At 34.0% G+C, this 13,529-nt stretch overlaps 1 protein-coding gene across 4 annotated transcripts in view; it reads right to left on the bottom strand.

The window, feature by feature from the left end:
- Window positions 1-13,529, bottom strand: part of MAP3K2 (mitogen-activated protein kinase kinase kinase 2) — a 93,251-nt gene that overhangs the window by 15,211 nt on the left and 64,511 nt on the right. For all 4 annotated transcript variants that reach the window (XM_081243119.1, XM_081243120.1, XM_081243121.1 and 1 more), the window contains 8 exons: window positions 12,701-12,831; window positions 11,690-11,769; window positions 10,336-10,403; window positions 10,067-10,159; window positions 9,158-9,364; window positions 7,581-7,729; window positions 7,069-7,200; window positions 2,477-2,606 (listed from right to left, as the gene is read on the bottom strand). In XM_081243119.1, coding sequence (XP_081099245.1) covers window positions 2,477-2,606; window positions 7,069-7,200; window positions 7,581-7,729; window positions 9,158-9,364; window positions 10,067-10,159; window positions 10,336-10,403; window positions 11,690-11,769; window positions 12,701-12,831 — 990 coding nt within the window. The remainder of the gene's footprint in view (window positions 1-2,476; window positions 2,607-7,068; window positions 7,201-7,580; window positions 7,730-9,157; window positions 9,365-10,066; window positions 10,160-10,335; window positions 10,404-11,689; window positions 11,770-12,700; window positions 12,832-13,529) is intronic.

Here is a 13,529-nt window from a genome sequence, read left to right as displayed (position 1 = left end):
ACAACAGTGAGAGGCCCGCGTATCAAAAAAAAAAAAAAAAGGTTAGTCCATATCTTTAAAAGATAAAGACTCTTATCACACCTAAGAGAATGGACAGTAACTCCTTTAATATTATTAAATGTACACTCAGTGTTTTTTTGTTTTTCTTTAAAAAACCAGAATTCAAATAAGGTCCTTACATTGAGAATCACTAATACATCTTTTAAGTCTTTCCTAAAGTTCCCTCCAACCTTTTTTTTTTCCTTTGTAGTTTATGAAGAGACTAAGCTGTCTGCCTATAGCTTTCTTATTGTCTAGATTTTGCTGAGTCCATCCCAAGGAGTCACTTAACATGTTCATCTGTTCTATATATATGTTCTATAATTCTCCAATTTGGTAGCTGAATCTAGAGGCTTGATCAGATTCAGGTTCAAAAAAAATTTTTTTTTTGCAAAACTACTTTGTAGATAATGATATAGTCTATGAATAGGAAGTATGTAACGATAGATTGTCTGTGTGAAGTGATGTTAACAGCTATTAATGTTTAGTGCTTATGTCTACTAATCTGTCAGTCATTGTAAAATGGTACTATTCTATCATTCCTGCTTCATTTGTTAGCCAAAATATTTTTGTAAAGGTAAGTTTCCTTTCATCCACCATTTAGTCCTCAGTACAGATCATAAAAGGTCCAATAAAGAAACCCTATTATGAAATAATGAGTTGGCTCCCTAGCAACAATGATCAATTAATTTTTACCCTAGGTTCATTATGAACTCATAAGTCTAAACTTAAAAGTCATCAACTAGCTTTCCTTTGCCCTCGCCATTTAAAAACTGCTCATTATCAAAATTTAGGAAATACATAAAAAGTAAAAAGTATGCAGGAGAAAAACAACTATCACTCATTCTGCCACTTGGAAATAATCATGTAGAGATTGTAAAATTAAAGTATGACCTAGAAGAACAAACTTGAGATCATACTGCTTTATCCAATTTCATACCTTACATTTTTCTTATCGATATATTTCCCCTATAATGTTTTTAAATCAGCTTGTTTCCAACCTCCTCATTTTACTGGCAAGGATAGAGGAGGATCCGCTTGTGGGGCAGCTCCCCTTGGTTCCTTTACCTTATCTTATTATCAGGGGTAAAGAGAAACTGGCTTGAATAGAGATTATTCCTAATAGAATAATTCACAATCAAATCATTTTCCTATGTGTTTTTTTTTAATTGAAGTATACTTGACCTACAACACTATGTTAGTTGCAGGATATACAATATTGTGATTCAGTATTTCCGTACATTACAAAATGGTCACCGCCTTATGTGGCTCTTTAAGCTTTAGGGTTTTGAACTTGATAGCTGAGGTCTGCCTAAGCTGGGTAGACCCTGAGGTGAAAGACAGGCTCCTATTTCTTTCAGATCATGAGCCATGCTGTCATCCTCTAAGACTCACTAGGTAAGGTCCATTCTTTACATGTGATCTGGCTCAGACATTCTGCAGCAGATCCTACTCTGTGACCAGACACTGGTTAGGAATGTTCTCTTTAGCCTGAATATGGCCATATTCAGGGTGTGATATACCACAGAAAGGAAGTAAATTCCTGGTAGCTCGTAAGAGAACCTAGAAAGACCAATGAAAAAAAATTTTCAATTTATTATTTATAAATGTGTGTTGTGTATTTGTTCATTATTCTCGTCAAATGATTGAATAAAGTGATCTTTATATTCGGGTCACAACCTGGTTTTTACAGAATGAAGCCTCTCAGTGTGCTTTGCAGTACAGTTTTATGACTCTCAAACTTACATACCTCCACCACTATTCTGTCTCACTTCATGCAGTTACCTTATGTAACTGATCCATGAAAAGAGTTGAGTTTTTGAGTTTTAAAAAATGAGCTTAACTGAGTTGCAGTTTATCAAAGCTCAGTCTTGGTCTCTCTTCTCATTCTCTCCCTTAGGTAATGAGGTCCACTCTCTCAGCTTTAAATATGATCTCAGCATAAAGTACATCATCACCATAACTAACTTTTGAGTGCTTTCTAGGTACCAAGAATGGTTTTAAGCATGTTATATGCATTAACTCATTTAATCCTTGTAAGAATCCTGTGAGCTGTTCACTATTATCACCCTCCTTAAAAATGAGGAACTGAGGCATAGAGATATTGTCTCGTCTAAGGTCACACATGTGGTGATGGATAAAGCCTGAATCTGAATCAGGTCAAATTCAGAGCCCCTATTCTTAATCACTACGTTCGAATGCCTGTGCGCTATATGTGAAAACATGTCTCATTTTCATGTTCATTTGAACTTTACTGATCCTGTGAGCCCCAACAGGAGAGCTTCCCTCTTGTGGCGACCTGAACAACACAACTAGCTGGAACTGTTTTCCCATGGTATTTTAAAGGTACATGTATTAAATGTTGAATTTCTTAACCACAGCACATGTTTCGTTAAAAGAAAAGAGCTGTGTACTTAAAAAATACCTCATTACTTACCTTTTATATCTCTATGAACAATCATGTTACTGTGCAAATAATGGACTCCCTCCAGAATCTGACGGGTGTATTTCCTAGTCACATTCTCAGTAAGAGCTCCATATGCTTTTAGTTGGTCCTTAATTGAACCCTAGGATAAAAGAAGATGAAAGAAAACTTTAGTATGGTTTGAAATGAAAACTACTAGTAAATCTTTATTTTTAAAGATGTGTACATGGGTATTTATTATTCTTATCAACTGAATAAAGTGATCTTTATTTTATTTTTAACATCTTTATTGGAGTATAACTGCTTTACAATATTTTATTTATTTTTAATTGAAGTTTAGTTGACATACAATGTCATGTTAGTTTCAGGTGTATAACATAGTGATTTGACATTTAAATGCATTACAAAATGATCACCACGATGAGTCTGGTAACCATCTATCTCTGTATAAAGTTATTACAGTATTATTGACTATATTCCTTATGCTGTATATTACATTCCCATGACTTATATATCTTAAAACTAGACATTTTAATTTGGAGCATCCTAGTTCATGACTGGGAGGCTTTAATTGGACAGCACAGGAATTCTCAGGAAGGACATTATATGCCATTAATTTAACATAAAGCTCTACTATATTCCCTGACTAGAATTGTGGAAGGAAGCCTTTAAAACTTTTCTTTGACTGATACCCTTGTTTCTATGACTATGCCGGTTCTATCTCCTGTTTCTTGCAACTGTATTCTTTAAAATTCTCCAGTGCTTTTATCTTGCATTGTTTTTACCCTGAATACATTTTCGACTTTCCTACTTGCTCTTCTGTATACGTCCTACTTTAATTTTGTTTTTGTTCTTACTCTGTTTTTAAAACACAGTTTTATTGATACCTGCAAATTTACTTCTCAGGAGAAAGAATGGGTATGATTAGAAGATCAGAACACACGTGAGATTTTAAAGTTTTTCTTTTATATACTCACCATTTTAGTTCAAAACGTGAGAAAATTAAAAAGGAACTTCTAATTTTCTTACATGTTTTAGGCAGGATGAGGTGCCATCTCTGAGAATAGGGAATCAATCTGGTGAGACATAGGCACCTGAATTTTGAAAAAGCTTCCCTGCTGACTCCAATGTGCAAATTTGATACATAATCACGACTTTAAAAGATGGAAATAAAATGCTTCCTGAGGGAAAAAATCTTTTAGAGATAACATATCCAAATGTTCCTGTCTTTCCTTGAATGTGGTAAACTGTGTACTTTGTCATATAAAAATAGATCCTTGGATTTTACAGGTTTAGCCATTTGCTGTTTCCACTATTCATGAGCAACCCCTGAAGAGACAGCAAGATGCAATTCTGCTGACCCCAACTTGCAAACACGTGTGGAAAGCCTTAGGCAGTGAGTCAACCCAGACAACCAGTCATACCTATAACTCAATGCGGCTTGTTCTTCAGTCAACTTATTATGTCTCTACTTGCAGTAATGCACAAAATAACCCAGCTAGAACTGAGCTTTCCAAACTCTAAGCCCCCAGATACTTGTAGGCTGCAAATGAGTGTCAGACTTACAGATCCTCTGGGACCTCAGGCAGCTGGGCCAGTGGCCCATGGTGCTAACAGCTCCATCAGTGTAGTCTGTTTACTGCTGTGTAACATGAAAATATTACCTTCTTCAGTGGGAACAACTGGAATGGGCTGGAAAGCACTGTGTCAGATAAAGAGAGAGAGAGAGAGAGAGAGAGAGAGAGAGAGAGAGAGAGAGAGAGAGAGAGTGTGTGTGTGTGTGTGTGTGTGTGTGTGTGTGTGTGTGTGTGTGTGTGTGAGAGAGAGAGAGAGAGAGAGAGAGAGAGAGAGAGAGAGAGAGAGAGAGAGAGAGAGAGGAACAGAGAGAAGTCAACTGCTAGGCCAGGTATTGGAAATAAAAGAAAGTGACGGTTCTGGTGTGAAAGTACTTCTAGATAGACTAAGGAATGGAATGTTATTTTGGGAAAAACTGAAGAATGGAATGACAATTTTGGCAAAGCTTGAATCCAGGGCTTAAAGGGGTCCATTATACCAAAGTTAGTTAAAGAAATTATATCGCATCATTTACAGACTTGGAGATTCAGGAAAGTCTAGGAACATCTATGTCCATCCCATATATGCCATGGGCTTGCCATACACATAATTCATTTAGATTGTCAGTGAACTATCATTAATTTAGTAACATGCTTTTCAAATTCAAGGAGTGATAACCTAGACTTTGAAAAGACAGCTCCTTTACAAAACCTAATGAGAAACATGATCTAAACGCCTCTTCCTGAATAGTTCTAGTTTAGTCTTAAGATTGCTAAATATATAAAGATTACCCATATCTCCATTTGCGATGTAAACTGGTTCTAACCAATGAGCCATTTTAATTAATTTTATCTTCAACAATCTGGGTCTCTATTCACATTTATTCATAGTTATTTCCTTATTTTTAATTTAAATATTTGTTGCACAAACAGTAATGGGAATCTGAATAAGAGAAAAGTCAATCACAATCCCAACATAATACATTTTCATTTTTCTAAGTTTCTTCTGTTCTTGTCCAAATACAGATACTTTTAAAAAACCATTACCAATATTAAAAAGCATTTTATATTCTTTTCCTCTCTCTAAGTACTTCCTCCAACTTTGCTACATGAGCTTCACAGTTTTAATTTTTAATATATACTCCCTTGGACAATGCCATCATAATTTACTTCCACTGGGGGAATTGATATTTCCACTTTTTCCATCACAGACAGTACTAAAATAAAGGTTCACAGCTTTCTCCGTCTTTTGGATTACTGCTGTAGACTAAATTTTAAAAAACAATTTACACTGCCAACATAATCTTTGAAAATAAAAAAGCAGCAATGATGAATAACAGTGGTGTCCCTATAAACAATTATTCATGAAGATAAAAATCAAAGTAAAATTTACTGTTGCTGTTGTAAGACCGAGGATGGTTTAAGACCATTACAATCGGCCTGTATTCGCAGGCCTCACATCTGGGGATTCAACCAACTGCTGATTGAAAATATTTGGAAAAAAAAATTCCAGAAAGTTCCAAAAAGCAAAATTTAAATTTGCTGCACTGGCAACTATTTACATAGCATTTACATTGTAGTTGTAACTATTTACATAGCATTTACAGTGTATTAGTTATTATCAGTAATTAAGAGATGACAAAGTATATGGGAGGATATGCGTAGCTTATATGCAAAAAATACTACACCATTATATAAAGGACTTGAGCATCTTTGGATTTTGATAGCCGTGGGAGGTCCTGGAACCAATTCCCTGGGGATACCAAGGGACAACTGTACTATGAGATACTGATCCACAGTTTTATTGATCCATAAGATTAAACTGCAACCTGTACATTCTACATGCAATTCTAATAAGCTATTTCCTCAAAGACCCATAAATCAAGCCTTTTTCTAACATATACTGCCTATTATAAGAATGAACGTATTTTTAAGTGAGTAAATATACCACCATCTTGAAAATCATTAGTATTAGAATGTACTCTACAAATACTAAAAATAATGAAGAAGGAATGACAGAGTTTTTTGCAAATCACATTTTCCACCTCCCAATGAAATTACTGACTCAGGCAATGACTATCAATCTGTGTTAAAAACATTAGGTGGATGGTTGAAAAGGAACTGGATATTCCTATGTGCCACTGCTGTAAGCCCAGATTACTTTCTGGTCTTCAGGAAAAAACAAAACTTTACAATGGAAGAATCAGGACGTCAATCATCCTAGTCAAGCAGTCAATCTTAGCATCACTACCAGTAGAACAACCAGAAATTGTATGTCTCCTAATGGGATGCACAGCATCATTTAGGATGCATGCAAATAAATGCTGAATTTGAATATAATTTAGATTTTAGATCTAACTTGGAGTTTACAGGAAATACAGGGATAAACGAACAAACTAAACACCACCACGAGGATGCAAGGGGAGAAATCTATGAGATGAGACTGTCAACAGAACAACTAGTTTGGTCTCTTTCTTTTTTTTTTCTTAACGTCTTTATTGGAGTATAATTGCTTTACAATGGTGTGTTAGTTTCTGCTTTATAACAAAGTGAATCAGCTATACCTATATGTATATCCCCATATCTCCTCCCTCTTGCATCTTCCTCCCACCCTCTCTATCCCACCCCTCGAGGTGGTCACAAAGCACCAACAGCTTGGTCTCTTTGTCAAATCTGTCACCTAAAACTGTTCTAGATTAAAAGAGGAATAAGAGGCATAGCAGAAAAATGTAATGTGTGGTCCTGGACTAAGTCCTGGTTTGGATAAACCAGTTATTACAGGTTATTTTTAGGGCATTTAGGGAAATCTGAGTATAGACTGCTATGATGTCTGTAACCTATTTTAGTATACTTTAGTATCTTTAAAAAATGAGCTAAAAAATACAAAGATCGATGAAGAAGACAGAAAATAAAATTATATTACCCAGTTCTCATTTAAAACTCTTCCAAAATGTCCTTAACATTTTATAATCAAAGTTTTGTTGTTTTTCTTTATTCTCAACTAAGACTTTAAATAGAATATCTCTATTTTCAAAGGATGTACTAACTTACCCCTGGCATATATTCCATAAATATGGAAAGTGTTTTTTCTTGGGGATCCCTCAAACAGCCATAATACTGAACAATTCGCTCATGCAGCAAGTTTTTCAACAACTGAATTTCACACTCAAGTGCATTTACTTCCTGAAAGACAGAACTCACTGTTAAGTCTTTACAGCATTGCTAGTAAAAGCAAAAGAATTCTAACTTCATGGACCATCAAGGTGATTTCACTCTGTAATTTTCACTTCCCAAGGAACAAACATTTTAAAGTCTCTATCAATAATAACTATTGTAACAGTCCTTGATGGTATGCTAAAGCAACACTAAATCACATTAGGAATATAACTGAGTACTAAAAGAGAAAAATCCATAGTACAAAGCAAACAAACATATCTAGTTATCTATTTTTTTTTCAAATAATTTGTATTGAGGAAAAACAAAAAATTCTATTATGTGTTATATTTATTTTAGTAAAAATGCTTCTTATAATGTGACAAAGTAGCTTATGCAGTGATTCTTACCTTGCTGGTCTCAGGGCTATCTGGGTCAAACTGAACTTGCTTAACAGCCAATTCTCTTCCTGTATCAACATCATAACAGAGGTAGACCCTGCCAAAGGCTCCCTGGCCAAGCAGTTTGCCCAATCTCCAGTTGGTTGGAGCACGGGGTGCTAAAAAAGAACATTTTCTTAAAATAGAATAGCCCAATGGCACACAATGGTTAAGGACTACTGCATTAATGATATCCTTAATTGAATATGCTTGGATATTAAGGGAAAATCATGTTCATCCAAATTCATAATGATCATCATCTTTGAAAACTGTAAGAATTCTAAACCCAAACAAGGTTCAGATCCCTATGACTAATTTTTTCCAATGAGATTTTTTTCACCTGATTATAAACGTAATAGCATCTTTCACTCAATTTAAGATGCCACTGATTATGTAAGATGCACTACTTCTAATCTTTACTGCAGTAAAATCTGTAGTTAGTTTTTCAACTGCCTACAACGTAGAAAGCTGGAAAGACCATCGCTCTCATTCTAACAACAGGAAATCTTGAAAGCAGTCAGCGGGGGGAAAAAGCACATTATACACAGAGGAACAAAGATAAGAAATACAGCAGACTTCTCCTCAGAAAGTATACAAGCCAGAAGACAATGAAGAAATAACTTTAAAGTGCTGAAAGAAAAAAAACTGCCCAGAACTCTATACCCAGAAAAATATATCTTTCAAAAATAAAGGAGAAATATGAGTTTTTCAAACAAACAAAAGCTGAAAGAATTTATTACCAGTAGACTCGTACTACAAGAAATGGTTAAAAACAGTTCTTCAGGCAAAAGGAATTTGATACCTGACAGAATCTTGGATCTACATAAAGATCTACAGAAATAAACTGGAGGTATATTTAAAAGACATTCTTCTCCTATTTTTAATCACTTTAAAATATAGTTGTCTAAGGCAAAAATAGCAGCAATGTAGTGAGTAGCAGATATGAAAGTAAAATATGACAACACTAGCACAAAAGAGAGGAATTCAGAGTATAAAAATATTGCTGCAATAAATATCTTTGAGCATGAATCTTTTATACATTGCTTACATGATAAAGTTCAAATACTTCACAGTCCAGCCTTAGTTACCATTCTAATTCTACTTCCACTGTTTCAAGTAAGATACCCTCCACTTCAGCCAAAAATGAACTATTCCCCATTTTCAGAATATATCATGGCCTCTTGCGCATGTCACCTCCTTAACTGGTGAATTCCTATGCACATCATTCTCCCCATTAGATTACATCTTAGAGGCCATATTTGAAATCTCAGAGCTAAGCACTCAATAAGGATATGCGGAATGAATGAATGAATGACTAATTGGTAACAATTTTCCTAATAAAAGCAAAGGACAGAATCATTTAAAGTAACAGCAGTAATACCATGCTTATACCTGACATTACAACCACCTTTAGAAATACCATTTTTACCTCTTTTGGGATTCTGGTCTCACCATGAAGACTGGCTTGGTATTTATTCTTTTTTAATAATATAAAATTCTGCAAAGGCTCTGCTACACATTTCACTATGCTAATTTCTATTACTCACAGCGGCTGGGTGGGCTGATGTCCATTACAGTCAAAGTAGGATTGTCTATGTCACTTCCCCTTCTTCTTATTCGACTCTCATCATACTCTGGGGTAAAGATACTGCTTCCACTACTAGTGCTTAAGGAGTGGTCTGTAGGACTGAAACTCACAGGAGACCGGAAGCTGGTCCCCTGGGTCCTTCTAGCTCTTGGAAAAGTTTTACGACCTACAAAGTGAAAACAGAATTACCTTGCAACTTTTATTAATATATTATAATTAAAAGTATTTAAAATTTGTAACATAAGGAACAGAAATTTGTTCTGTGACTAGGCCAAGAAACTAAAACAGCAATTATTTGATTATATGTTTTAAACTTAAGAATAGTATTTTTTAAGAGTGCAAAGAAATATCTTTGTTAACACTGAATCATGAAGTAAAAAATAAAAATACAAAGAAGAGAAAAGTGAAAGCAGAAATGAAAAGTGGGGAAAAAAGAAACAGAATCTGAATATAAATTCAAATAACCTCATGTTAACACACACGCATTCATAAAAGCATAGAACTCCCTCAGTTTTGTATAAAAAGGAGAAAAAATATATTTTACTCTCATTTCCAATAATGATTTAAAATACAAAATAAAAATTGGAAAGTTTATAGGCAGCAATTTTTTTTCCTTAAAAGGACAATTCAAGTATGCATTTCAACATCAAGGAATAATTTTCTAATTAATACCATTTTTAACCACTCCTTTCTTTTTTCCAGGGGAAAGATAAGTATTATGAGGTAAGTTGGCATAAAGCTGTTATTGTCGTTTTAATTATGATCCAATATCTTTAAAAAAAGTTTTAAGCAGAAAACTAAGTGATATAGGAACAAGTTTATTTTTCTGAGATTTTTAACAAACTGTTCTTTGATCTAATAAACTTACCATCATTATAGTCTTGATGATGATATGAAACATGATACCTTCTTGGATATGTTCCTCCTTTTCCAAATTTCTCAAAGATAGGGTTATCATAGTCTATTAAGACACACAAGAAAGTTGTATACAAGTTATACAAAAGTCAAATATTTCCAATGATGAAAAACACATTTACTCATTTTTATTTGATTTTTTAAAAAAGTCCCTTCACCCTCCCAGTCAAAAGATTACTCAATGACATAACATTTAAACATTTAGAATGTGAACAGTCTAACCTGAAAATTCCTGATGATTATCTGGGTAGCTCTGGGCCCTAGGCATTCGTGATTTTGGATAGCTCTCTCTAAAAGTAGAAAAAGTCTTGTTATTTTAAGACAAAATATTTAAGACATTTAAAAAAATCTCTATGCAATACCAATATCTATCTGTATGTATGTGTATATATACATACATACATATATAAAATAACATATATTTTATATATACATACATATATACACACACACATACATATATATATATATACATATATACGCTCTCTCTGAAACATTAACTGAGAAAGGGGGAACTTCTTTTCAAACACTTATTTGGTACATGCACCACAAAAAGCCTGGCTTTTAAAATTAACCCACAGAGTACAGTGGTAAGAATGATACATTTTGGAATTACAGATGCATGGAAACACCTGTGTTTCAATCCTAGCTCTGCCACTTAAACTAGCTATTGCAACCTTGGCAAATCACCTTTCTGAGACTATTTCTGCATTTGTAACAAGGAGATAATAATGTCTAACTCATCAATTTTATACCTCAGGACAGTGTCTTTCAAATATTAAGTACTCAATAGATAGCTTTCACAACACAATTTCCCTGAATTTCTTAAATGTTTTAAATATCTATCTTGAGATAGACATGGGCACAGACAAAGGTTTCATGTACATGGGTAACAAAAAATTAAACATAAAGTTCCATACAATATTAGTTATATTTTCCAAATTTGCTTTCATAGACCAATTCCAGAGATTAAATAGGTCATGATCTTAATAGAGATATTGACTTTGCATGCTACAGGTGAACACTGTCCTATTGAGACCAAGAGAGAGGGAGCACTTGTAACCAAAAATTCACAGGTGCAACTTGCCCCAGCTTATATTCCTGAACAGTTGTCTCACAAAAGTACTTAAACTTTAATTGAGCAAAATACTGGGACATAATTACCAAGAATATATGTTATTTATAATTTGGTGCCAGAATGAACATAATCCTGAAAGGTGCAACAACTCAAGAATCTCCAAAACAAATCCTATTATGAAAAATTTGACAGCAGTTTCACCAACACAGGTTTAAAAGTAAACGTACATAAATTCTAAGTTTGCCCTTAGTTTCAAACACAATTTAGCAAGCAGGAAACTCAAAATATTATAATCAGATATCATTTTAACTAAAAAAGATACGGAGCCCATGAAGTTAAGAAATTTGTCCAAACTGAAAAAATCAATTTGCCGTAAGTATAGATGAGTATCAACTACATTCCTCTGAATGTAGCACAAAAGAGTTGATACTTCGACATGTTATATATATGCATATTTACCCACATATATTAAAAAACAAAAACTACAATCAACATTACCCATCCAGAGGGCTATCAAGTGATGGACAACTTCCTGAGCCAGAATTTTCAGGGCTGCTTAAAGATAATGGGTCCAGCATCTAGAAAAATAAATGGGTCCACCTTGAGTCTGCATGATATAACCAGAAGTTACTGTTTTTTAAAAACAGCTTTATTGAGATATAATTCATGTATCATAAAATTCACCCATTTAAAGCATACAGTTCAGTTCAGTGGTTAATACTGAGAATGTATAACCCTCACCATAATCTCAGAACACTTTCAGTACCCAAAAAAGAAAATCCATATCCAACAGCAGTCATCCCCAGAGTTATTCTTTTTTAAATGTTTTAAAAATAGTTGTCCTTGTAGGTAGGCTACAACTTCAAAATTTCCTAACAAAAATAAGAATTTTCTATTTCTTTCTCTCTGGATTTTATCTAAATAATTAAAAGCTAAAACACTTCACATAATTTTGTTTACTGAAAACTGAACAAAGGCACCACCCAAATTGAAACAAATGACACCATGACTGCTACATTATTAGAAAATGTAAACTCCTGTAATAATATAAGCAGCCAATGTAATGTTAAGAGAACAATAGCAAATCCATGAAAATACTTCAATACCACAAAACTTTAAAAAACATTTTAAAATGTTTTAGAAAGTAGACAAACCTCAGCTTCACAAAGTTAAATATTTATAGTTTTATTGTGTCTTTCAAATGTTAATGTATAAAAATCTGAATGTTAATCCCAGGATTATAAACAAATGCATTCATTCACTTATGGATGAGCAACGTAAGAAAATCAGCCTTATTCCACCTTTCTTTATAAATGAATGCACACAGACACATGTAAATTAGTGGGGTTTTTCCTATATTTCTACTATTTTGTTTTCTTATAAAGGAAGATATGGGATTGGAGAAGAGGTAAAACAAATACCCCCTCCGCCATATACCTGCCAAACCACACTATTCCCTGACAACATCCCTTTAAATGAAATTAAAAACCACATCCAAATTTTGCTTACTTGGTCCATGCTCTCTGGAATGAACTCTCCTTCACTGTTGATACTGGTAAATGACCCATTCCGGGCAACCTGGTGTAATTCATCTGGAATGTATCCAGGGGGAGGGGAGCTTCTATCTCTACTAGTGGGACCTCAAAGGAGAAAAATTATATGATTTTATAAATTCCAGCAGGGAACCAATTCTTGTTTTAATTAAATATACACTCAAAATTTCTGGATTATAATACAAATGCTTTTAGCAACTGAAATCTAGTTTTTATTAAAGCTTGTCGGAGCACTCATGTCTGTAAAACTTCAAATGTTTTTATTCCTTTCTAAACTCTCACCTACTGTAATTATTAACCTTATTGTAATATTCACTTACATTTATTAGGTGGTATGTTCTTCTGACTGCTGACAACTGCATTATGAGTATTATATTGATAATAAAGACTTTTAGATAAATGCCACTGCTTCTGCACTTGCAAAGGTCACTTGTACCCTGGTATATGTTACCTCTTAATGTAATTTATGGAAGGCATCATGATGTAGTGGAAAGAATATGGGCTTTACAGTCTAACCTCAATTTAAATCTCAGTTCCAGTTATTTACCAGCTCTGTGTCTTTGGGAAAGTTATCCAATCGCCATGAACCTGTTTCCTCATCTGTAAACATGGGACTAAATCTCTCCTTTGCAAGGGTGTTGTGATGGCAAAATTATTCATAATGAACATATGCTGTGCACATCTGTCTACATGATGTTCTTTTCATTGCTGCTCTTTAATCTTTAGAAACCTAAAGTGAGGTTACTTCTTAGTCATTTAGTCAACATTAGAATGTTTCCAATTTG

This window comes from Mesoplodon bidens (genome assembly GCF_964165515.1).
Source record: "Mesoplodon bidens genome assembly, chromosome: 8".
In the NCBI taxonomy this organism is placed as follows: domain Eukaryota; kingdom Metazoa; phylum Chordata; class Mammalia; order Artiodactyla; family Ziphiidae; genus Mesoplodon; species Mesoplodon bidens.
Note: the sequence above shows the minus strand (reverse complement) of the source record. Positions and strands in the feature narration are given on the sequence as shown.